The 26,267-nt window shown below is 34.0% G+C and overlaps 2 protein-coding genes across 4 annotated transcripts in view; both read right to left on the bottom strand.

The window, feature by feature from the left end:
• The window catches only part of LOC125874752 (protein HOTHEAD-like), a 392,923-nt gene that overhangs the window by 196,723 nt on the left and 169,933 nt on the right, over positions 1-26,267 (bottom strand). The window lies entirely within an intron of this gene.
• LOC125874758 (BAG family molecular chaperone regulator 1-like) lies at positions 17,590-20,612 on the bottom strand. The gene is made up of 5 exons (XM_049555779.1): positions 20,214-20,612; positions 19,794-20,026; positions 19,457-19,713; positions 19,039-19,185; positions 17,590-18,256 (listed from the first exon to the last, which is right to left on the bottom strand). Exons 2-5 carry the CDS (start codon positions 20,008-20,010, stop codon positions 17,876-17,878), a joined length of 1,002 nt encoding a protein of 333 aa, XP_049411736.1. The 5' UTR covers positions 20,011-20,026; positions 20,214-20,612; the 3' UTR covers positions 17,590-17,875.

Genomic DNA, 26,267 nt, shown 5'->3' with positions numbered 1-26,267 from the left:
CTTATCATGGCTGCCAGATCATCATTGTTATTACAAACAGGTACCTAAGTGTCATCAAGAGCCTTCATTAGAGCCTACCTACACAATTGCGAACTCATCAACAAAGCCCACATAGAAATCTGAGCTAGTATTTTCTCCAGATACTTCAGGATCGAGTAATATTTTGGTTGCATCCTTTTCCAGAACTCTTCTACTTCAGCTTCACTAATTGGCCTTTTAGACAGATCATTTTTCTGCACTCCCTGGGCTAACTCTTCTAGTGTGTAGCATCTGCCGGATTTAGTCATGCCCTGGGTAGCAACCGCTTCAATCACAAATTTTTGTCGAGCGGTAATTTATCTTGTCACAAAGGCAATAGCCTTCTGAGGTGTCATTATTATAAATTCTTTCTTCTCATTTATGGACAATGAAGCCACAGCTCTTTCGAGATCATTTGGCCCAATCCAGACAATTTCCTCTGTCGTGCACCATTCCTTATCTATTTCTATCATGTTGATATTGACACCTCCACGGTTTGGAAGATGATTACTATTGACGTTAGGTGAAGTTGTCTGGAGCGCGACCACTTTCTCATCAATCAAATCCTGGATATTATGCTTCAAGTTGATATAGTCATCGGTATCATGTCTAACACTGTTAAAATGATATGCACATCTTTGGTTTGGTCCGTAAAACCTACAGCTCGTATCAAAAGGCTTGGGCCCAACTAGATGAAGAAAACCCGCCGCAATCAACTGCTCGAATAGTTGCGCTTGACTCTCAATGAGAGGAGTAAAATTTTGGGCTGGTTTCTTCTCAAATCTTAGACGGGTATCGTAGTTGCCTTGTTGGGGAGGACGCATTAGATGATAATTTGTGGCGTTTGGATGAGGAAATTGGTATCTGGGATAGGAGTTTGCTGGGTAATTTGGTTGTGGAGCTTGGTAAGTTGAAGTGTTATTTTGGTAGTGTGGAGTTGGGGTTTGATATATGTAGGGAGGGGCTTGGTAGTTTGACTGGACATTTGCACACCATAGTGCAACATTGCGGTGATGACGGGGTGGGGTCTAGTATATTGGGGGAAGAGTATTCTGGTAAACGAGAGAGAGGGGGTATTTTCGTAATTGGGGGAGGGGGTTTGATAATCAAGATGTACAAAATACGTCGGGTGTGAACTCTGCAAAGGTCAAGAACGACCTCGATACAGGGAAGATTTAGTTGAGGGGTTCTTTCTCTCAGATGCATAAGAGATAGAAGTCACGTCTTCCCTCTTCTTATTCTATAGCCCTGAGGATCCGGGTGAGGCAGCAACACGGACAATCCTCCTAGTTCTTAATCCATGTTCGATGGTCTCACCTATTTTGACCATCTCAGCGAACTTTGCTCCAACGAACAAGATGATCCTATCATAATACTCGGGTTCTTGAACCCGTACAAATACTTTTACAATTTCTTTCTCAAACATAAGAGGCTGAACCCTCGCTACCTCCTTTCTCCATCTGTATGCAAATTATCTGTAACTTTCATTTGACTTTTGCTTCATATTCTCTAAGGAATAACGATCAAGAACGATCTCTACATTGTAGGCGAATCGTTTGATACAGTCATTAGCCAGAGCATTCCAGCTAGGCCATTGTCTCATTTCCTGAGATGTAAACCATTCCAGGGCTTCTCCACTCAGACTTCGGCTAAAACTTCCAACTCCCACGAGCTGGTCACAGTAGGCCCTCAGGTGCGCTAAAGGATTCCATGTTCCTTCGAAGACGTCGAATTTTGACACCTTAAACCCTTTCGGGTGGTCCAAATTCAGATGGATGCATAGGTCCTCATAACTCAATCTGACGACTTCAGGAATGCGGTGCAACTCTTTCATGGCCTTTTGGATCTCTTCCTTCATATCTAGCTTGGCGACCTCTTTCTTAGACCTCCACACTATCTCCCGTTCCTCATAGTGGTCAAGCTCAGAATAATTGGCGCAAGACTCATTGGGGACTGGGATTTTGAAGGTGGCCATTTGAGGTAGGGGTAAGCAATGGAGGGACTCTGGCATTCTGAGGGGCTTGATAGTTTTGAGGGAAAGTCTGGGGGGTGGTATGTTGATTTTAGTGGTGGAGGAAAGTGTGCGGGTGGTTAACGTTTTGGTTTTTAGGTGGCAGACAAGCTTGGAGGTTGACATTTTAAGAAGGAAGTGGCGCTTGGGGGTTGGTACTTTGAGAAGAAGGTGGTGTCTGCTAAGAGGCGGAGGCATAATGGAGATTTTGGATGGTTAGGTTGATGGTTGAGGGATTCTAAGCAGGACTAGAGGGTGGGTTTTGAGCCTGTTTCGCGTTTAAAGGAGGAAAATAGAGTGGAGGTCTTCCATATGCTGGATCATTGAAAGCAAAAATTGGATTAGACAAATCTTGCCTTCTCTGCATTTCGACCCTCATCTCATTGATCTGTTGCATCAATTACATAATTAACTCGTTCTGATTGGCAATGACGAGCTGAGCCACGACAACATCAGTTAAGCCAGTATCCTCAACGTTATCGCCCAATGTTGACTTGCCTCTCTGAGAATTCTGACTGGGGAAGGAATCTTTGGAAGCTTTTGATCTTGTAAAATAAGGGTGTTCAACCAGCATATCAACACAAATTAGTTCTAACTACCTGTAGAAGCAAAACAACTCAAAGACAAATTTGTTAGTTTTAGTTCAGGACAAATAATGCAGAATATCATATAGAAAGCAGGTAAACACTTAAAAATTATTTTGTTTGAGGACAGATTAACCCATGAGTAACGAGGACTGATTTTTCAGAATAAGCAGGAATTTGCTCATTTTATTTTGGGACTACTGACCCAGGAAGGTTGAATCTCGTTGAGTAAGGTCTTCTTGCTGCACCTCTCGGCATTTGTTGATCTAAACTCCATATTTCCTTGTAGAATGAAGGGGAAAATAAAATTTTAAAAAGATAAGGGTCGGGCCTTGAAAGCCTACCTACGTATTTTCAAAGAAGAATGCAGGCCCTACGTAGTTCGAATACAAAAGGAAATTCTCATTTTCATTCATTCATTTTTGCTTGATTACAAGGAAAGTGAAAAGAACACATGCGGAAAAGCTCCAAAAATGTAGATTGTGCTTAATTAGAACATTATGGTTGCCGCATAAACCACGTGGGGAAATTCAACTTGGATCCTCCCCTTGTTGATCAGGGACTCCACATCATAGCGGAACTCGAGGCACATTTCAATACTATAATCTATGGGGTCGTGATCAGGGCAATGTTTCCAGATTTCAATTCCAACAGGATCGATTGCTCCATCATCCCTTTTGATAGGGGTCAAGATCCTTTTTTGAACCAACTGACAGTAGATATCCAACAACCCTTTCTTAAAATACGTGAAGTAGTGACAGTAGAACAGAGTATGCTCTGTGACAGGCATATTGGGTTTCGATTGGTCACAGGTAAGGAGAGAGTTGTGACCCCACATATAGGGGATTTTCCCAATGCTGATCAGGTCGTGGATCGCGGCCTTAAGCTCCACACATTATTCTATTGTGTATCCATTTCAGTTTAGATGGTAAGCATATGTCTTATGCATGTCTTCCGGTTTAACCTTAGAAGTGGTTCCCTTGAGGGGTTTCAGGATGCGTTTAGCCCAAAGACACTCGTAAATGAGAGCACACGAAACAACTTTTGCTCCCAGCTATGCTCCCGCTGATATGCCTCGAGGGTGATTTCCTCGTCCCCTACATTCAAACGTCCCTGGAAGGGAGGCCGATAGATAATTTCTTCCTCGGGTTCTTCTTCAATGGCTTTAAGTTCAGTGTATTTGGGACCGGTGACGTTGGCCTTTTGATTGAAGTAAGAGTATTTTTCGCGTAGCCTTTGAAGCCTCAAGGCTATATCGTCGTCTTTCTTCCGCATAGCAGTTGTCTCTTCATTTATAATAGCAAATCTTACCATCTTAGTTGCCAACTCCACATCTAATGCTGCACTTTTGGCTTGTGCGACTGCGGTGGCGAGTTCCACTTCTATTCTCCTTTCTTTGGTTTCTTGGATCTCTTGTTTGAACCGACGCAATTTCATCCTCAAATCCTCCCTAGTTAGCTCCATTTCTACATTCTTGCCTTTTTCCATCTTAGCAGCAGATTTACCTTTCCTGAGATGATAGAGTAATGTCTTAGGATTTGGTAGTAGGATTTTATTTTTGGCTGAGAAACTCAAGACTCGAGAAATTTTGGTCAGACATTTTGGGGTAGTGACTTGTATTCGGTATTGTAGAGATTTTTTCAGAATTTTTTTGAAAAGGAGTGGGCTAAAATATCCTCATTCAAAGCAACAATAATAAGCAGTTAAAGCGCACAAGCGGCAAACGCGCGTCCTAAACAATTAGGGGGCCCTTTTGTGCCAAGGGTAGGTCTAGCGTATTTGAAAGATGTATGTGTAGAATTGAACTATTTTGTTACCCCAAAGCAAATTTCGCATATATAAAATAATGTTCAAAAAGAAAAAATAAGTTGGGGAAATAAGGAATAAATGGGAAATACAAGAGGAAAGATCCACGCAGAGGTCATTTGAAAAGAGTACCAAAATACAAGAAAGGCAAGTCCGCGTAAGGGAAAATACAACAAATACACATAAAAAAACCCACGTAGGGATGAAATACACTAAGATGTCCCTGATGACCCCGCTTCTGATCTGCTTCTTTTGTTTCGTGCCATGTGGTGCTGGAGCCTATATTGAATCATCAGTAAGTATCCGTCACACCGACGCCCTTGCTCTTCCCAATCTTCAAAATGCATCCCTTCTTTCTTATCTTCAATCCATGAGTTGAGCTCTCCCAAATCGCTTCTCAAGCTTTCTAATTCTTGAGTTACACTCTCGAGGGCGTATTTATCATCCTTTTGCTTTCAGAGGAATTCATCATGTATTTCCTGAGCTTTCTTTTTTACCTCTCTTAATTCTATCAAAGCCTTGGACTATTTGTCCTCCAAATTGCGGTAAATGTTTGGAACTGGGAAGGAGATGCCTTGCAAGTTGTCTTTCAACCAACTTTTGTAAGTTTCATCATACCCAGCATTAAATCGGTCCGCGGAAATGGTGTCTTTATTCATTCGTACTACTTTTTTCCATTCTCAGCATCTCTGAAGCCTCAGGCACTCTATCATCCCCAATGTCGAACACATACATATGGTAGTATGCTTTTGGGAGTGTAGTTTGTTTTCTTCCGAACTGCCTCAGGACCCGAATGGGTGCATAAGGGTGGATACCCCAAATACCTGGTAGAGGAAGCACAAGTTGTCTGTCAACTGGTACTACGACATCTTTTGAGATGAAGCGGTCGAACATGCACTAAATATCTTCTTCTCTTAACTCCGAGAAATTGAGCCCATTTTTCTCTAGTTTTCCTATTTTCTAAATTCGCCCAGAACAACATATCATTCAAATCCTTCAGAACGTTAAGTTCATCGAGGGTATGTAGTTGTTGAGTCCCGTGTATCTTCACCAAGTGACTCATTATCCACCATTGGAGGAGGAGGTTACAGCCCTGAAAATAACGATGTCCTTCCTTACACCTTTCCAAAGCGTGATACATGTCGGATACGATGACAGGCGCGATGGTATAATACTTTTTATACCCATGGAACATAGTGTTTGCGAGCATAAATATTCGGGTGTTGATACTGAGGCTTGGGTGTTGGGGAAAAACCATAATACCTAACAGTGCAATAGTGAACACCATGGGTCTGATCCCTCCCATTCTCTGAAAGTAGTTTTGAACTTTTGGTTATAATTAGCATTGAAACTCGCATGTCCAAATCTAACATACAGATCTCTGAAAGCAATGCTTGATCCTTCAACCTAGTAGGCGTATTCTTTCCTTAAGTCGAGCCACTTCACAATTTCCTCGACAGTAGACTTGTTGGGGTTTAGGATGTCCTCTTATTTTCTTACTCTTCTTTCAAGCCATGAACCTACTTGTTTATGTCATCCCGAATTTCCTCAATGGTCGGGGTGATTTCCATTGTTCCAAATTGAAACATCATTTTCTCATTGTCCCAATAGCCAGTGAGGAATTTAATCAATTCGGGCCACCCAATTTTGTTGTTGAGTTCTGTTAGGGGTCTACATATTTGTTGAGGTCTCTTCTGTGGAACATGTTGAGATCGTAGTACCATAACTTGAGAAAATTTGAAGTCCTTACAACCATGTCAAATTTGGAAAATCGATCCATACCTACAAAATAGAACCCGATTAAGATCTCCCCCAAATATGAACAATCGAGTTTCCACACATATATCTTTCAAATGTCAAATAACATGATATGTCGTTAGGTCATAGATCTTGGAAATAATTTTTTGCGATTTTACTAATGGACTTAATATGTCTTGGGTATTAAATTGTCTTTGCCTATGCTTAAATTTGAATTTGATTTCGCTTTACTCTTGGTTGACTATAATTGGTTTAGAAATGACAGATTACACGAGTCAAACAAACAACAGGGTGAAGACTAACAAACGACATTGGATGACCACAAGCCAACTATTCATTTATCACTTTCAAAGAATTCAACTTCTATTTATCTGAAGGACAATCGTGGTAAACCACGTAACCGCTTTTTTTTTTTAATGTAATATATTTTTCGTTTGGATGCCATGAATGTCATAATTAATAATATACGATAATTAAATAGAAAAACAGTTAAACACATAGCCAAATAATTAATTTTAATGTTAGAACCATTGAAATCTCCAGTAGAATCACCATTCTATTTTATGGGTTTTAAAAAGAATACGATAGTTTTTATGAGTCACCACTTAATTTTAAGTGAAATAAAGAAATATTTTCAAGAGATTAAATCAGAAATCTAAAGAAAACTAAAAAGGGAGTTCGGGGTTCATATAGTTTTCTAGAAAAAGGGTTTTAAGGCATCTATAACACCTGTTAACATGCAGTTATCCGACAATTAATTATTTGACTAAAATGATTTGACTTAAATTAAATTGAGAAAGTAAGAGTTTTGAAAATTAAGACCATTTAAAAGGGAAAATGGGAGATATTAGGATATTATCTAAGTTAAATGCTCTAAAAATTATGTTTTAAGATAAAAGAAAAATGAGCACTTCATGAATTGATTTTTGGATAAAATATTTCAAAATGGCTATATGTCGAATAATTAAATTGTAATAGCCTTAAACTTAACAACACATAACAACGAATAAATAAATAGTAAAGTAATAAAATAAAGAGTGAAATTTGGGTCCAAGTCTGATTTTCTGTCCACCGAGGCTAGTACTTGGGCCTAATCTCATTTTGCTCCTTTGGCCCAACATCTGGTACCTATCCTAGAAATCTGATTTTTTTTATTGGATCTTAGGCCCAATTCCACCTGTCTTGAAATCTAACAAGATAATAGCAAATAAGTGAGCTTAGGCCAAAAAGTAATAAGATACATTTTTTTTATATTAAGAATGGGCCTTTAGACCCAATCTTCTCAATTCTTTGCATATTCTTTCAACTTCGGAATCAGTTCGATAAATTTTTATGGGCTGGTAGACTCGATGAAGGCGAAATTTAAGCCTTTATGGCTCTCTCGAAATGCAAAGGGAATGAGGAGTTCATAGTGAACTCGAACAGATTTTACATGCAAACAAAGAAAAAAACGTAAGTAAATGACTTGATATAAAGAATAATGACAGAAGACAGTAATATAATATAATGGATCACTATCGACATCAACTTGCTATCACATAACACATCTATTTTAACAAGTCAAATGAAACATTTCAATCCAATATAATAGATATACTTTGATGCCTTACCAATGTAATCATTCAAACAAAATCAAATTTTACACTATCAATTAAATACTACTATAGTAATCATATAAAAATCACCACTCTAGAATCATTAGCATGAAATAGGCATGAATATGAAATGAAATAAAAACTTTAATGCAAATGAGAGTTGACTAAAAATGTAGCATTATTAAAGCTACTGATTTCCAACATTAACACTTATTAAAACTATACCAAAAAATAATTTCCAAACCAACTAGGGGCTAAACAAACCGACCTTATCAAACTCGATTATAAAACTGAAAATTTAATATGGTAAATAACATTTCAGACTTTTCGACAGAGGTATGATGGCTAAGAGCACACTGCTAACTTGAGCCAAAGAAAAAAGAAAAGAAATTTATACTCACATTAAGTTATAGAGAATCACAAGTTAAAAAAAATATCTTCTATCACAAAATAGATACAGAGATGAAAAATGACTACATTAATGACTGTAAATTCCAAATTTTAGATAGCTTGACAACATCAAACAAACTTAGTTATACTTAGAAATAAAAGAAGATAAATGTATTCTCGACTATATTCTAAAATCGAAAACAAAGAATAACAAATAAACCAGAGAACGAGTAAGAGAATTTCTTTTCAAAAATTGGACATAAACCGATTTGTGAGCATACTGCTAAAAAAATAAAATTCTAAAATATCATTTACATCCAAAGCAACTAAATACACAATTGTATAATACCTTCTACACTCTCCAAATACATAACAAAAGTACAAATATTATTTCGACAAAAATGGATAAAGAACAATATCAATGATCAACCAATAAACAAACTAAACTTAGAGCGAATACAGTAATCATGAGTTCAGGAGGAGCGCGAAACAGAGAAACATGCTTTAACAGTCATTAAATCGACTGGAAAGCAAAATACACGTTACCCCTTTAGAAAAGTTAGGATGAAGAGGATGACTAAGATCCGAACATCTCATATGATATTATATCAAAATCGACAAAGGGCAGAACTCCAAATTAACACATTGAGCTCGAAATCTAATAAAAGGTTGAGTCATTTACCTTGCTGAGGGCAACAAACTGAGACAGGACGAGCAGGAACAAGCAGCAACTTCGCACCAAAGGGAAATCTGAGAATCTTAAACTCGAACGATAAATTAAAATATCCGAGCCGACTTCGAACAAAGACCCTTCAAGAACTTCGGACTATAAGATTATATTCAAATTTCTTAAATGCAAAACTTCTGCTCTTTCTTTTGCTCTCTCACTATCTTTCTTCAATATTTTTTCCAACCCCTAATCAAGAACAAAAAAGGGACATAATTAGGGTTTGAATTTTTTTGGGGAGAAAAGGGTAGAATTGGAATTCGAGTTCAACCCCAAATTTGAATTCTTCTTCCCAAGGATAAGGAAAAGCTACTCGTTTGTACAAGATTTCAACCAAAATCCGCTAAAATCCAGATGAAAAGATCAAGGTGGATGCCTTAGATTGATTCACTCGTCCTTGCGCTCGACGTGGTGCCAATCCACGCGAGTCAAAGACGCTGGACGTGGTTTCTACAGGACAAAAATGCAGGTCTACTTTTGTTGTACTATCGTTGAAAGCGATGACATCTTTTCGTGTTCACGCCGTGAAATTTTCTTTGTGAACATTGGAGCGTCGTTCACGCGTGAAGATAGGGCGAGGCGTGTATAGGGTCATTCACGCGTTGGATTGTCGTGGCTCGTTGATGTCGTTGGCTTTTCGTATGGTTGTTGCGTTTCGATGCATTTTGGACTGAATTTGACGTTGCTTCTGCATTTCTCTATGTTGAAACTGGAGTTGGGGCGGGTCAGGAGGTGTTGGGCTCGGATTTTCACTGGGATGGAAAATAATTGGAAAAAGAGGTGGGTTGGGGGTTAATTTGAATTGGGTTGGTTTGAGAGTGGGCTGGAATATGATATTGTTGTAAGAGTTAGGCTTAGGTGAGCGGAAGGAAATGGGAAAAGGCCCAAATACTAAGGTATCTTGAAGGGGTTAAAGAGGTAAAAGAAATGGCTAAGTTTGTAATAGAAAAATGGGCACGTGAATTGCAATTATGGCCAATTGGAATTCAGGATTTAACCAAACTGAGCTCGATTGACAAATATGGCTAAAATAAAAAAAATGAATTAATATGATTAATTAGTGAGCTTCTTAATTTTAACGAAATAAAAATAATTAACTTAAATATAAACTAATAACTCACAAGTATAAGTATTAATTAACTAAACCAATTAATCAACTATTTAAGTGACACTAAAATCTTTTTGAGACGATTTTTGAGTATTTATAAAATGTGTTAATTATATATAAATCATATTTGTTATTTGAAGATTGTAAAGATTGACTAAAAGTTATTTAAAATAACTTTGAAACGTGTTTGAATTTTATAAAACTAATTGTTCTAAATCGTTTGAAAATCAAGAAGCTCAAGAATTAATTATATATTGTGGAGGTCCAAAATTGGTGTCAACAGTGATCATAGCTCTATATTCAGCTTCAGCAGAGGAACGAGATACCACAGTTTGTTTCTTAGATCTCCAAGAAATGGATGATTTACCAAGAAACACAATGTATCTTGTAGTTGATCGACATGTCACCAGACACCCTGCCCAATCCGCATCACAGTAAGCTTTTATAGATAGTGAATTATTCGAAGGGAATAGAATCCCTTGACCTGGATTTCTTTTAAGATAGTATAAGACTCTATAAGCAGCGTCCAGATGAGGTTGCCTTGGTGCATGAAGAAATTTGCTAATTACATGAACAACGTAGCTAATATCTGGACGAGTGATGGTGAGGTAAAGCAAGCGTTCGACAAGACGACGATATTACCCTGGATCATGACAAATTTCTCCAGAATCAAGAGAAAGCTTATGTTGTTGCTAGCTCCATGGGAAATTAGCTGGCTTGCAACATGTAAGTTTACTCCCAGCCAAAATATCAAGTACATACTTACATTGACTTAGTACAATGTCTGCCAATGACCTTCCCACTTCAATGCCAAGAAAATATTTGAGCTTTCCAAGATCCATAATATGAAATTTTGCATTTAAATGCTCTTTCAACTTGGATATGCAATCAAAATCATTTCTCGTGATGATGAGATCATCCACATATATAAGAACGACTACAAAGGAACCTCCAGAGTGGGACAATGTAAACAAGGAATAGTCTGCATTTGATTGTCGCTAACCAAGAGAAAGTAAAAAAGTAGTGAATTTATTATATCAATTTTGAGGTGCTTGATGAAAACCATACAACGATTTTTGTAATCAACACTCTTTTCTCCCCCTGTTTGGCATAACCTTGTGGAATCTTCATGTAAACTTCTTCATGCAAGTCTCCATGTAGAAAGTAATTGTTGACGTCTAATTGATAAAGTTTCCAATTTCGAACTGCAACAACCGCTAACAGACATCGAACAGTGACAAGTTTTGCAACATGTACAAATGTTTCATAAAAATCAAACCCTTTAATCGGAGTGTATCATTTTGCTACCAAGCGTGTCTTGTAACGTTCAATACTTTCATTAGGTTTGTACTTGACTTTAAAGACCCATTTCGAATTTTATGGTCTATTTACCTAGAGGTAAAATTTGTAAAGTCCAAGTATGGTTGGCTTTCAAAGCTAAAATTTCCTTTGCTATAGCCTCTTTCCAATGTGTGTGCTTAACTGCTTGAGTAAAGGATTTTGGCTCATCAATAGATGAGATGGCCGTCAAAAAAGCATTGTGACTGGATGATAGTTTAGAATATGAAATAGAGTGAGATAGAGGATGTACCATTGAGTTGGCTGATTGAGTGGGAGATAGCTGATCGTTTAACTGAGCAAGAGAAGGGGGCAAAACATAATCATACCTTGACAACTTATGCGAGACTTGTCGCGAACATTTACCAAGTGCAAGAACAGTAGAATCAATGTTATTAGATGCAGTAGATGGATTAATAGCTGAAGAATCACAAGAAGAAGATTCATCAAGGCTTGGTGAAGTTACTGGTAGGGGAGAAGTGCTTGTGGATACAACTTCTAGATTCTCAATGACAGTACACTTCTCACTTGTGTCACAATGTCTTATGCAATTTGTTTCTTGTCCAGATGGCTCATCAAATGTAATCGGTTGACTTAAGTCGATACGCGACATCATTTTTGCTTTTTGAGAGCCTTCAAAAGGATAAATGTCTTCAAAAAATTGTACATCACATGAAACATAAATCCTTTTATCCTCGAGCTCATAAATTCTATATCCCTTTTGACCGCTGGGATATCCAACAAAAATGCAGGTTTTGCTCGTGGAGAAAATTTATCTCGAGGCTTTCTATTCAGATATCCATAGCAAAGACATCCAAAAATTCTCAAATGCTCATATGTGGGAATTTCACCAAGTAATTTCTCATATGGGGCTGTATTTTGAAAAATAGAAAGAGGCATTCGTTTAATTAAATATGCCGCAGTAAGGACATATTCTCTCCAAAACATGATAGGCAGGTGCGCTTGAAATCGCAATGCACGAGCCACTTCCAGTAGATGTCTATGTTTTCTCTCAACTACTCCATTTTGTTGTGGAGTGTTTGTACAACTACTTTGACGCTCCATGCCATAATCAAAATAATGTGACAGTAAATCCTCATGCTTAAACTCTAGCCCATTTTCTGTTCGTAGGATTTTGAATCGCAATTTAAATTGTGTTTACCCAATTAAAACAACTGCAATAGACAAGTTTTAGTTTCTGATTTATTCTTCATGAGAAAAATCCATGTAGCTCGACTGAAATCATCAATTATGGTAAGAAAATAATGAGACCCAGAAAGAGATTGTGTCTTGTATGGTCCCCAAATGTCACAATTTTATTAAATCAAAAACATGTTTAGTCTTATTCATACTAGCGGGAAAACATAATTGTGTTTGTTTTGCCTTACAACAAGCATCACAAAACATAGTCTTCTTTTCATCAAAACTAATAGATAAACTAGGAACTAGAGAAATACAATTCATTGGTAAATTCTCCAATCGGCGATGCCATAAACTTGCACTAACAAACTTCTTTACCATCAATGCTTGCCCCCCTTTTATCGGCTCCAAGTAATAAAGACCATTTCATTCTTTACCCACTCCAATCAGCGTCCTTGAAGGCAAGTCCTGAATCACAAAAGAGTTCGGATAAAAGGTTACTTCACATTGTAAGTCATTTGTCAATTTGCTAACAGACAATAAATTAAAGCAAAAATTATGAACTTCAAGAACACTTAAGAATTAATCTTTTCCTAATGGCCACTTGGCCCAAGGCATGAACTTTCACCATATAACCATTCGGGATTTGCACTGGTGGTAAAGATGTATGAACTGCCTTATTTGACAGAGAATTTATATCATGAGTTATATGATTTGTAGCACCCATATCAACTATCCACTCCCCTTTTGTCTTACCTGAAAAATTAGAAGTTGTCATACTCGTAGATGAGTTACCTGTAGATGTTCCATTGTTGCCCAGCAATAATAATAGTTGTTGATGTTGAGCATGTGTCAAACCTGGAATTGGTGACATAACCTCTTCAATAGTTGCAGCAAGGGCGTACCTGCGAATGAGTTTGGTTCCTTTTGATTTTTCTAATGCCCACGAAACTGTATTTGATCACGAAAATGCATCTGATCATTATTGGTTTGCTTGTTGTTTTTCTTGTCGGGTTTATGCCAATCTGGAGGATACTCAATCACTCTGTAGCAGTAGTCTTTGGTGTGATTAGTTCTCCCACAGTGTATGCAAGGTGGAAATTGATGTCGAACCCCATCCTCAACTTTCCTTTGTCGTGATTCACCCACTCTTGTCAGCAAGGCAGTTGCTTCAATTGTGGATATGCGATTTGCAGCAGCAAATCTCTGTTTTTCTTCTTGTGACGTGATAGCATAGGCTCTTCCTAAGTTTGGCAATGAGTCGACACTTAGTATTTGAGAACGTACAGTTGAATATGTGTCATCAAGTCCCATTAGAAAATCAAAAACCTTTTCCTCCCCCCTGATGGATTGCATCTTCTTTGTTGCACCGCATTACAACCACATGTGCAAGACACAGTTAGCATGAGACCTTGCAATTCACCCCAAACAGACTTAATTTAACCGTAATAGGATGAAATAGAAGCTCTCTCTTGTTGCAAGAGAGCGATGTCACGCTTCAATTCATAAACTGTTGGTGCAATTCCTTGGGTAAATCATTCCTCCAGATTTACCCAAATTTCTCTAGCAATTTCAATGTGTGCGGTGCTACCCTGCAATTCCATGGCAATTGCATTTGTAAGCCATGAAAGTACAATGGCATTGCATTGTATCCATGGCTGTAAATCCTGAGAGTTTTCTTTCGGTCTCTCAGTGGTTCCATTAACAAATTCAGCCTTGTTTTTAGAGTGAAGTGCGTTCAAAAAATTTCGTCTCCAAGTGAAATAGTTTTCTCCATTTTCACCAAGTGGATTGGTAACAAAAATCAAACCTGGGTGGTCTGATGGATTCAAGGAATAGGGAGAAGCGTTTGCGACTTTGGGTTGAGGCAGACTCGCAGCGTCTGCGACTTTGGGTTGAGGCAGACTCGCTAGTTCATTAGTGTGTCCTTTAGTTCACATGGCTGGAAAAAAAAATTCTGAGGATCTTTTAAGACGCTTTTGATACCATGTAAAATAAGATTACCCAACTGAGTACTTTTATTGATAATACATCTCAATTTTATATACAAGTTGTACCAGCTCTATAACTAAGGAAACGTATTTTTACATTTAATTACAAATATTCTAATCTATATAACTAAGGAAACATATCCTCTGATTGCGCAATCACATAAGATCTTCCAATAGTATTCGAAAAAGATGACAGATCAGCGAAAGCTTTCACTTTTGCCACATTTTTCGACCATGTATACCATTATGTATCACACACTTATTTTGATGGATGCACACAAATATACATATGATACACAGATATGCATTCAATATATACATAAATATATTGCCAAATATACAATGTTATATATCTTCTGGCAAGAGATTTGTATACACCATTATATGATTTCTGATCATGGCAACAGCTGAAAAGAAGTATTCCTATATTGCATAAGTCTTATCTTATTGATGCAAACAATAAAATGAATATGGAATATTTGGCAGCTAATTAGACAAAGATTCAGGTTGAATGCTTATGAAATGTAGTTTTTTGTGTACTTCGAATGTTGTATATAAAGTAGACATACTGCTATGCTTCAACAATACTTGTCATTGCAATCACAGAGTTGAGAATAATTCCGTCATCGATATCGATCTCTTATTTCATATATTCTCAAAATTTCTCTCTACAATGTGAATTACTCTTGATTTTTAGGTGTATAACAGTGTGAATACATTATCTATACATAGTTATATATTGTTTATACATGATTATACAAAATAGATATATAATTTATGATGTATAATACAGTATAAAAGTGTATATATATATATAGTTATAAACTGCAAAAATTTTACGAGAGTCCAACGTAAAATTGCAAATCATGCCAATTTGTTAAGAACTTTACGAATTTCTTGAAATTTGACTTTAATTTACTAAGATAACTACGTATTAAATTTAAATTCTATATTTCATAGTCAGGATATACTAATTTTACTGGCGATACATACGACATCTTCATTGAAATGAATTCCACATTTTATTCTTAACAATAAATTTCTGATGCTAAATATGGGTCTTAAGAGAGGCTAAATGTGTGCCAAAGTCCAAACTAAGAAATCTGATGGTATCGCGGTTTGGTTATTTTATAGTATTTTAAACATAGGTTTATTGGATGATTTTGTTGTCCTAAAAAATAAAAAATAAAATTACACAATTTTTCATAATTTTGTTCATCAAATTTTTATTTCGTGCAAGTAGGGTAAAAATTAATATTCATGGTTATCGAAGCAGTTGAATACCCTCTACATGAAGAAATTCTTTATTAAGGAGGCAAAGGAACTCCAAAATTTTCTCAGGATAATAAGTTCAAATCTTATCCATTGGTGTGATATTTTTTAATCCGTCGTATAAAATCTCAGCTCCGTATTGGGTTCTGTACATAACTACCATGTGGCAAAAGTACAACGATTATTTCTATATCACGATAAGTTACAACAACAAAGAACATCCGCCAGCGTAAAGAAAAAAATTGTGCCAAGTACGTATTTCAAACTAACGCATGAAATCTTTGTCAAAATATTTAAATAAATTTGCTTTCCTGTTTGATAAGTTATAATAACTATAAGTTAATAAAGAAAAATAAGTGTTAAGAGTATTAATTTTGTTTGGTAATTTGGCAAATTTAATTGCACTAGTTCGAAAACAGCCTCTCTACCAGGAAAAAAGTATGCGTACACACCATTCTCCCCAAACTCCATTTGTGAGATTATATGGAGTATGTTATTGTTGGAATTAAGCAAATTCAAGAAGACAAGTAAGAAAAATTAAAACGTGGTAACAGATGAATCATGAGCTAATCCATTGTGATTAATTTCTCAAACCGCCAATTTATCACCCCTATATGTGATTTACATTTTACACTCTTCAGGATATGTACTCAAAGCAGAGGAGAATATGATCATGGCCCAAAGAATGACCTCAATTCCAATTAGGTACTCTCACAGTTTTAAGGAATGTACACAAACATGGAAGCAAGAGTTTTCCATGGCTCCATCAAACTTGATACAAAAGCCAAATAATGTTGTTTGCAACAAATTTTAAACATATGGAAAATAAATAAACCACAAAAATAAAATCTGAAGAAACATAATTTTATTCATCAAGATAGCGGGTACAATTCTGTTCCTCCCTTGATTCTCCTCTCCTAAGATTTATCCATGATTTGAGGTATTTCTCGAACTAGGATGATTTAGATTTGACCTCTATATGAATATTCCATGTCTTTTGTGGAATATATCGAGGTCTTGATCTCTTTATGGAATTTTTGAGATGTCTTTTAAGAGAATTTAGTACCCTTTATATAGGCATAAACTAGGGTTTAGGGTTGAGTAGCCTCCAAGAATCCTAATTTGAGTTGAACACAATTAGTAGAGTCTCAACTAGAATTGAACACATCTCGTAGAGTCCCACAAAATTTCAGTGTCTACAAATGCATTGACTATTGAAGTACAAGACGACGAGTAGTTGATGCACTCTGCATTAATGGCTATTGAAGAAACTACTACTACAACATATTCAGTGTAATGCTACAAGTGGGATTTGGAGAGGAGGTTACATATGCAACCTTACTCCTACCTTGAGAAGATAGAGAGGGCGTTTCCAATAGATCCTCAGATCTATTCAAGAAACTATGATCATGAATACGATAGATTCTACATTGAGATTCTTCAAAGCTTATAATTATATATGCCTCAAATTCCAACGGAGTTGGAGGCATCAGTTGGTATATAGGTTTCTGAGACCTAATCCGAATCGGAAGATAGCACAGAGGATCAAACACGAATATGAACCAGGAAAGAAGATCAAGCATTTATCCTCACCTGCGCGCTTAGTTTGAGAAATTGATCACAGGAAACTTACCAGACCACTGTCCCAAAATCCGTTGCATTGTGTAGGTAAAAGCCACTTCTCCTCATCACAACAAGTCTCATCAACATCAACTATCAACTCAACACAAATATGAATGCCTACAATTCTATCACCTCTGCTAAAAGGTAAGCACCACAGCTCTCAATTTTTTATAAGCACTTTTGTATGATTTCAAGTATAATCTGCATATTTAAGGAACATACTACATCTATCAACCACAATCAGAAATACATAATAGTATAATCATACATATCAACACCAAAAACATTACATAGAAAATTGATGACTGACGAAGAAATACAACCTAATACTCCACTAAATATTATGTGGTAAACCCCAGTTATTACTCAAGTTGGAGATTATTAAATGGGGATTTAAAACAAAACGTAGATACAGAAAAGAATGGAGAATAGGTACCAAAACAACAAGGGAAAGGAGAAATTCACACCAGCCGATCCCTCAAACTAGCAGAAACACTTTTTGTCTACAACTTACTCAAAGCAAATCCCAACTTATTCGTGATTGGGCAGCTGCAGCATGGGTGCTTGATGTGGTTGTAGGTGATGAGAAATGATCCAGCAATGGCGCTGGAGTGGAATCAAATGTTTCCCACTGTGTTGTTATGACAACAGACCCTGAGGTCGAGTGCCTCGATTGGTGCTGCTGTTTGCTTTTTACTGGTGAATTCCCAAACGAATGCCTATCTTGATGTTGTTGAACTGGTGATGATGCCTGCTCATTCGAATATATATAATCTTGATGCAGACGAGCTGAGGGAGATTGGTCTTTCGGAGTGTGGTTTCCATTGTTTGTTGGCATTGAATTTTTTATCTTCAACACATCTAGTGTTTCAACACACTTTTGCACTTTTCTCACCTGCAAACATTAATCACATCTTTTAGAACTTCCATTCCAAATTAAAATGTTGAGCTTATGTCTCAAGATATTGCAGAAATAAAGCATATAACTGCATTATCTCTAAATGATCTCGTTTCCAGAAATTCAGCTAGCAATAGCTAACTATAAGAGTCCTCTCTGGCTTGAATTTAGGAGTTAAACTTTCTTTCGATTTTTCGGTTAGGAATTGAAGCTATAAATGTATGTATTGACTTATTAATAAAATAAATCCCTTTGATTGCATCACCAGTTATTGAGATAGTTATGCAGAATGTCAGCCCATAAACTTTACTTATCATCTATTTAGGCAAACTTGTACAAATTGGAGAAAATGGTGTTCGGCCATATTATTTACCAAAATATAGCCAGACACAACCTTTCTCTTCGTCCTCTTTCTTCTTCTTCGCTGTCCTCCTCCTTCTTCTTTAAAATTTGATTTACCGTAAACGTGAATCTTTTTGAGTGAATTATATATGAAATGACTTGAAACATCAAAAGAATTGCATACCTAAAATTTTGGGACTATTTAGAGGAGATTTTGAGTTGGTCGATATTGAATAATTAAGGAGTGTATACTTCATGTATAGTTAAAATATATTCAGCTTTTTGAATGTATCATAATGTATAATCAGTATATACTTTCTATATGTAAATATAAACATAACTATATTTATTGTATATATTTGAAACTATCTCCCATTGTTTGCCTAAGTTTCTTTGTTAAAAGCCCAAATATGCTATGCAGGATTTAAGTTTAATACCTGATTTTTTCTCTGCAGTTTTATATCACCTTCAGCAACAATACCATCCAATTGTAGCAGTTGATTCATCAACAACTCTGTTAGATTTATCACATCCTTTTCTACAACTTTCCCACCTTTAGAAACTACAGATTCCAGCGCAGAAACCTAAGCAATCAAGACGTAACAGTTAACAACAATACTTATATATTCATAGACAATCGAGTTGCAGCTATGACAAATTAGTCTATAAAATCATAACTCGCCCAATCCTTCCAAGTTTGAATCCACTCATTTATTAGCTCACTTCATTTCAACCCAAGTAATTTTTGACTAAGTCATTTTGATCCACCCAAATTCAGGTCAATCCGTCCATTTGTCACCTCTATTCATTATGGTACTACTTTTAAATCCAGGGCAGAGGAATATTACGTATTACCTGTCTAGCCAGCCTGTCGACTTCCAAACTGATGTCTGAAATAGTTTTAGCTGCCTTCTCCACTTTAGCATTCTTTCTCATCTCGAGGTACCGTTTTTCTTGGCTAATTGGGTCTTCAATTAGAACAATTTTGGACTTATCCTTCACTCCAGTAATATCAAGAAATGTTTTATTTTCCCTTTCTTTGTCTTTATACAGTAACTTCTGATCTTCGTGATGCAACCCAGTTGGACCGCTCAACATCTTCTTCAATTCTCCTACAATTTAACAAGCCCCAATTCACTAACAAAATTGAGAATAAATAAAATTTGCTACAAATAAATAAATTCAAATATACCAAAGGTTGCTTGAGAACTGATATTGATCTCATGGTAAACAGAGCGATACTTGACCCGGACACGAATAGTAGGAGGGGGAGGACGGTTTTCAGAATCTGGGTTGCGTTTCTGAACCAGCATTCCACTGGGCCTCAGCTCCCACTCATTTTCGCTGCCAACAGAACTACCTTTCATTATTGACGGCATTCCGGTAGTTCTGGTCTTCATTCCCATCATTTTTTGAGTTCGTAAGCTAAAACACATACATAAAATGATTTGAATTGCTAAGTTTCAATTCTGGAGAAACAGATCAATACATTCCGAACAATCTACAGTTGCATAACATATAAATAAATATCCATCTCAAGCAATTAGTTGACTACAAAGTTATAAGTATATACACAAACAGTAACTTTCAGTTCAGAGAAAGAAATTCTAACCGAGAATGTGGAAGGCAAAGTGTCGGCGGCAGAGAAAATGTCCACAGAGAGAGGCGTTTTAGCAAAGTTGAAACTGAGGAGAAATTGCAGATCTTATGAAAGAGCTAGAAATGTAAAGAACAAAAAAGTAGAGACAGATTTTGCCCAAATTGACGAGACATTTAGCCAATCAGGAAGTCCACGGATTTATCTGATTACTGATTTCAACGTTTTAAAAAATAAAAATAAAATTGGCATTAAAAAAAGTACTACTAACTAATTTGCTGGCTGTTGGGTTTTGTTTTGAAAAAAGAGAGATGAAATAATAAGATACTTCAGAAATATATATATGTATAAATAAATAAATGAGTGGACAGAGAAACAGAAGAAAAGAGTGGAGAACTCTGCTGGTGATTTGTTTTTTTAAAAAAACAAAAAAAAAGAAACAAGGCAAGGGAGCCTTGTGCATAAAGCCTATAAGATATATGAAAAATAGGAAAACTAAAAACTTACGTTAAATAGGAGGACAAGTGACATGTAGTAAGTACATACTAATCACTTTATGTGCACTAATGATTGTTATGTTGATTATAGAATCCAATCTAAACACTTGGAAGAAGGATTATTAGTACATATTTTCAACAAAACTTTGGAATGAATGAAGAGTGAATTAGTATAATATAAGATTTAGCGATCATTTGGCAGAGTGCATTAGAAGAATAATTTGTGTGTTTCTAATATTTTGTTTGATAATTTTTTTCAACTTATGTATAATTAATATTTGCATTAGTTATACATTTTGTTTGGTATTAAGGTAGTTATGACTGATACATGAAAATTTATGGCTCGTTTGGTAGAGTATATTAGGAAAAATAATGTATGCATTAGCCTTGTATATTACTAGTACCTTGTTTGGTACTCTTTTCCAACCTATGTATAATTAATTCTTGCATTAGTTATACACTCTATTGTGTATTAAGATGTGTATTGCTAATACCATGAATTTCTAGGTATTACAATGCAATGATTTTAATGCATGCATTAGCATGATTAAAGACACAATTGCCCCTCAAAACCCTTTTTACATCTTTTCTACCATAATAGTGGAGGGTATCTTTGTAAATTATTATTTTTATGCAATGCGTGCTATTTTTTAATGCATCAAACCAACCAATGCATAAAAATAATCTATGTATAACTAATGCAAGCATAAATAATACATGCATTGTTAGTGCAAGCATTACTAATACACTCTTTTTAGTATTATTCTTATACACTCTACCAATTATATCTATAATGTAAAAAAATTTAATGCATGCATTAACATAATTAAGAACACAATTACCTCTTAAAAACCTCTTATTTTTCAGTGTAATTGTGAAGAGTACTGTTTTTATATATAAAATTATAAATTGTTAGAAATTATTCAATACATATTATTTCTAATGTTCCAAACCAAACCAAGCAATGTGAGTGAACTCTTTTCTCCCCTAGAAATGATTCGATTTGATCAGTTTGAAATTAAATTTTTAATATTGAAATTATTATATTTTTAAAGATTATGTATATAAATTTAATTTGTCTATACATGTATGTATATTGTTGCAATTGAATTTTTATCCAAAGGAACTCATACAATCATTTGTATTGGAAATGTTTACCTGTCTTTTGTTTAACTAAATTGGAACATTTGTTTGAATTAATTTTTGTAAAAACCATTAGTGCCATCATGCTTGAGATTTAAAATCTTAAGTACATATCTATGTAAAACTATAAAGGTTATAGTTTATACCCTCTTACCTATTATTAAGTTATATTAATCTATATATATATATATTCCTTAAGATGGAATTAAAGCTACGTACGTTGATAATAAATCTTGGAATTTAAGGACGGGTGGCTGTGAATATCTAATACGTGTAATTAGTTAAAAATAATTGCTACTTTTCTGTTGTATTTGTGTAACGATTTTATAAGGAATATGTATATTCATGTTAAACTTGTTCGACTATTAAGGATTTGTTTGGACATGATTTTAAATTAAGTTAATTATAAAATTGAAATTTTTTTTGGAAATGCAATTTAAATTTTTTAGATATATTTTTTTTCTCATAAATATAAAATACTCCAATTTGTGATAACTATCTATTTTTTTTTTGCAATTTTATACACCAAGTGAACAAATCATAGTTCTTAAATAAGGTGTCCTAAGGTGCCACATTAATAAATCGCATATTTCCTTGATTTTTATAAGTATATGTTAATGATGACATGATTTTACAAGTTTTCAAATGCACATATTTTTTTTTTACAAAGATTCACTTGCCTAAAAATTCAATAATGTAATAAGTAGTTGTATATAATCACTTCACATGGATAAATAATGAGCAGAGGGTTTTACAAAATTTAAAATGGAGTTTTCATTACCAAATATAAATTTATGAGTCAAGTTTTATATTTAAAAATAAACTAGAATCACAAATTAGAATATGGGCTACTTTTTGGAGTATTTGTGCAGATTTTATATACAAATAGTGATTTCAATCAAAATTTAAAATTGAAGTCTCCAAATTCTATGACCAGACTATTTACCCATAAAATAATGGAATAGTACTTCATTCGTTTTAATTTACTTTACTTTAATTTAAAGTGTTTTTTATTTTTATATTCTATATCAAATTAAAATATGACAAATAAACTAAAATAGTAATATTATGACAATTATAAATAAATAATTTTGAATAGGAATAATAATAATAATAATAATAAGTAAACATAAAATAGTTGGAGGATGTCTTTCAATGGGGCCAATGACATGCGTGTATGGTTTAGGCAGGCAGTCGCATTAAAGGCTTTATTATGTCACCACTCATTTACGTTACACCTTACCAACTTTATTTGTTGTTTTCTATCTATTTCATAACCTTCAAAAATCCAAAGCAAATCTTCCTTCTTTTTCATTATATGTTTTTCTGGCTAAAGCAAATCGTCTACGACTCTACTGCCACTTTATTTACTCCCAAGTGCAAAAAGCCCTTTCAATCTATTACTTCATCAGTCCACTTTTAATTGTCTTATTACGCTTTTTAAAAATTAAATTAGATTACATTAATTTGATATTTTACAACTTTTAATTGTCCCATAACGGTAGCATGCTACGCAATGCTATAACAAATAAAGAATTTTACAACAATTATTTTGCTGTAATAATATAATAACCGTTATATTATATTTAGCAACAAAAATAAATAAATAAATAAATATATATATATATATATAACCGACACTCAATATAAATATGAGAAAAAAACTTTAATAACTTTAAATATAATGATATTAACTCAATTACCGCTTATAAAATTTATTGCCCACTAAATAGTTTTTTGTTGCAGTGACATCAAACTTTGACCCTTCATTTTTTTAACGTAGGTACAACCGTACAAGCAAACTTGAACATGGTTACTTTTTATGAAAAAAAAAAAACTTTGAAATATAACTGCTTCAGTGACCCACCCGTCGCTCAAACGAAAAAAAAAACTTTATAAAAGAAATTAAAAAAAAAAAAAGAAAAAAAGGGTGGGGTACTCTGAGAGGAAGTGCTACGTGGGGTAAGAAAAATATTTTACATTTTATTTTATAATTTTTTTGGGAGAAAATAGTAATAATTTAATCTTTAACTTCAATTAATACTAATTATTTATTTAATATTTGTCAACGTGGAATGCTTGTCATGTGGAGTGTGATGTGCTATTTTTAAAAAAAATAAAAGAGAGGGTATATTATGATGAGAGTTGTGTTTTTCAAACTAATAAATGATAGTTTAGGTATGAAATCAATAATTTAGATATAAAACTAAAAAAAATAAAAAATAATTAGGTGTATTTTTTATCCTAATTTCTAAAGAAACGCAAACCTTTTGGTCTTCAGTCAAATTCAAATAAAACATTAATTCATTTGAAGATAACACTCTCAATAAAAATTTTCTCCATACTCGTGATTAAAATAAAAAGGAAGCATATTACAAAAATGGAAAAATTGATGTTACGTCACTCTAACTTTTCTAACGATACAAAATAATGCTACTTACTTCCCTATCTTGAAAGACGTGCCAAATTTTCACCGACAATAATGTGTTCTATTGGATGAGATATTTTAATGTTAAAGATTTAAAATAATATATACTCCAACTATTATTGTATTGCTTGGAGTTGGTGATATCAAATACTATATAGTAGGTGAAAAAAATCAGTCTTATCGATGATTGAGAAAAAATCATTTCTATCTTTTTAATAGAAAATATTTTGCTTGGATTCTTTCGTTAATCAAATATCATAAGGGGTCGTTTACTTGTCGGTTAGGAAGGAGATCAAATATATTAAAAGTAGCATAATTAATATTATATTTAATGGAGTAGTTTTTTTAATTGTTTTGTATCAAGTTCAGTATATTAAATAATATATAGTATTTGATTATCATTTTATAGTTTTGGATATATTTTTTCTGTCTTAAATTTGTTTTTGCCTATTTATTTTTTTAGTTCATTTAAAAAAAAAAATCTTTTTTCTTTTTAATAATTTCTAATATTTTATTTTTCTCATGACTTGTTTAAGATCAAGAGATTAATAATTATTTTAGTACATTTGACATATCTTTAGTTTAGACTTTAACATCATTAGATTCAAAAAATTCTTTATTTTCTTAAATTTTATGTCAAGTTAAAATAAGATAAATAAATTGAAACAATAAAATATGAATTATAAGTCAATTTATATATTAATATATTATCCTATGCAATACAAAAAATATTATAACTGATAACTTAAATCATGCATAACTAATACATGTCATTGGATTGGTAGTTAGTATGTGACTTTTTCATATATTAAATTTTGGATAATTTTCTTACTATATATATATATAGATGTTATGAGAAAATTTATAGTATATTATTTCATTCATAATAAAAGATAGAATAATTAATATACGAATAACTCAATTATGTATATAATTAGACTGCTTAACCAATTCCTAAATTACTACTCTCGTTGTTTTAGTTAATTATTTGACATATTTAACATGATACAAAATTTGAGACGGTAAAAAATAATTTTGAATTTTGTTATCTTAAACTAAAAGTATATTAAAATGTATTAAAATGTCTTTAATTTTGTAATTTTAAGAGATAAGTGTCAAATACACTTAAACTATCCCTTTTATTTTAGTTTCATACCTAAACTATTGAAAATGTTAGTTTCATACCTAAATTATCATTTAGAGTATTAGTTTGAGAAACACACTTCTGTCTTTTATAACACTCTCATCATGTTATGTGTAATATATTTTCTCTTTTGTTTAAAAAAATTGTCACATCACACTCCACATAAACAAAACATTTCATCTTGACAAAATTAAATAATTTTTTAAAATTAGTTAAAATTAAAGATTAAAAAATTATTACCCCAAGAAAAATATTTTTTTATAAAATAAAATGTAAAATGTTTTTCTTACCCCACTCCATCACTTCCTCTCACCATACACCCCCCCCCCCTCCCCCCCAAAAAAATAAATAAATTATTTAGTTTTTTTTCTGTTTAAATTCTTTTATAAAAGTAATTAATTTTTTTTTTACTTCATCCCCCCTCAAATAATAATTTAGATACTATTTTATTTTCTTAAAAAATAATTCTACCCACTCCACCTAACCCTCTGCTTTCATTTTTTTTTTCATTTTGTGTTAGATATATACATATCAAAAATCTTTTTTACTTACCACCGCAAGAATTCTTTTAAAATAATTTTTTTATTTATGTTATATTCGGTACACAGATAGAAAAAATCCTAAAAATATATGTACATATCTAACACAAAATGAGAAAAATGTAAGAAAAAATAAATAAATTAGGAGTGGAGGGTTAAATAGGATGGGGTCAAATTCGTTTTTTTTTTCGGAATGAGTGGGTGTTTTTTTTTTGGATCAGGGTGAGGGTGAAGTATGAATTTTTTTTTAAATATTTTATAAAAGAAACTTAAAAAAATAAATAAAAAGGATGGGGGATTGTCCGGGGGGGGGGGGGG

This window comes from Solanum stenotomum, chromosome 8, assembly GCF_019186545.1.
Source record: "Solanum stenotomum isolate F172 chromosome 8, ASM1918654v1, whole genome shotgun sequence".
NCBI classification, from domain to species: domain Eukaryota; kingdom Viridiplantae; phylum Streptophyta; class Magnoliopsida; order Solanales; family Solanaceae; genus Solanum; species Solanum stenotomum.
Note: the sequence above shows the minus strand (reverse complement) of the source record. Positions and strands in the feature narration are given on the sequence as shown.

Bases quoted from the DNA above. Each gene is read 5' to 3' on its own strand.
- LOC125874758 (XM_049555779.1), bottom strand. From the start codon at position 20,010: ATGATGGGAATGAAGACCAGAACTACCGGAATGCCGTCAATAATGAAA. The intron at 19,714-19,793 runs GTATATTTGAAT...GTTAAATTGTAG, and splicing joins CAGTTCTCAAGCAACCTTTG to GAGAATTGAAGAAGATGTTG. The intron at 18,257-19,038 runs GTATTAAACTTA...TAATGTTTGCAG, and splicing joins AACTGCAGAGAAAAAATCAG to GTGAGAAAAGTGCAAAAGTG.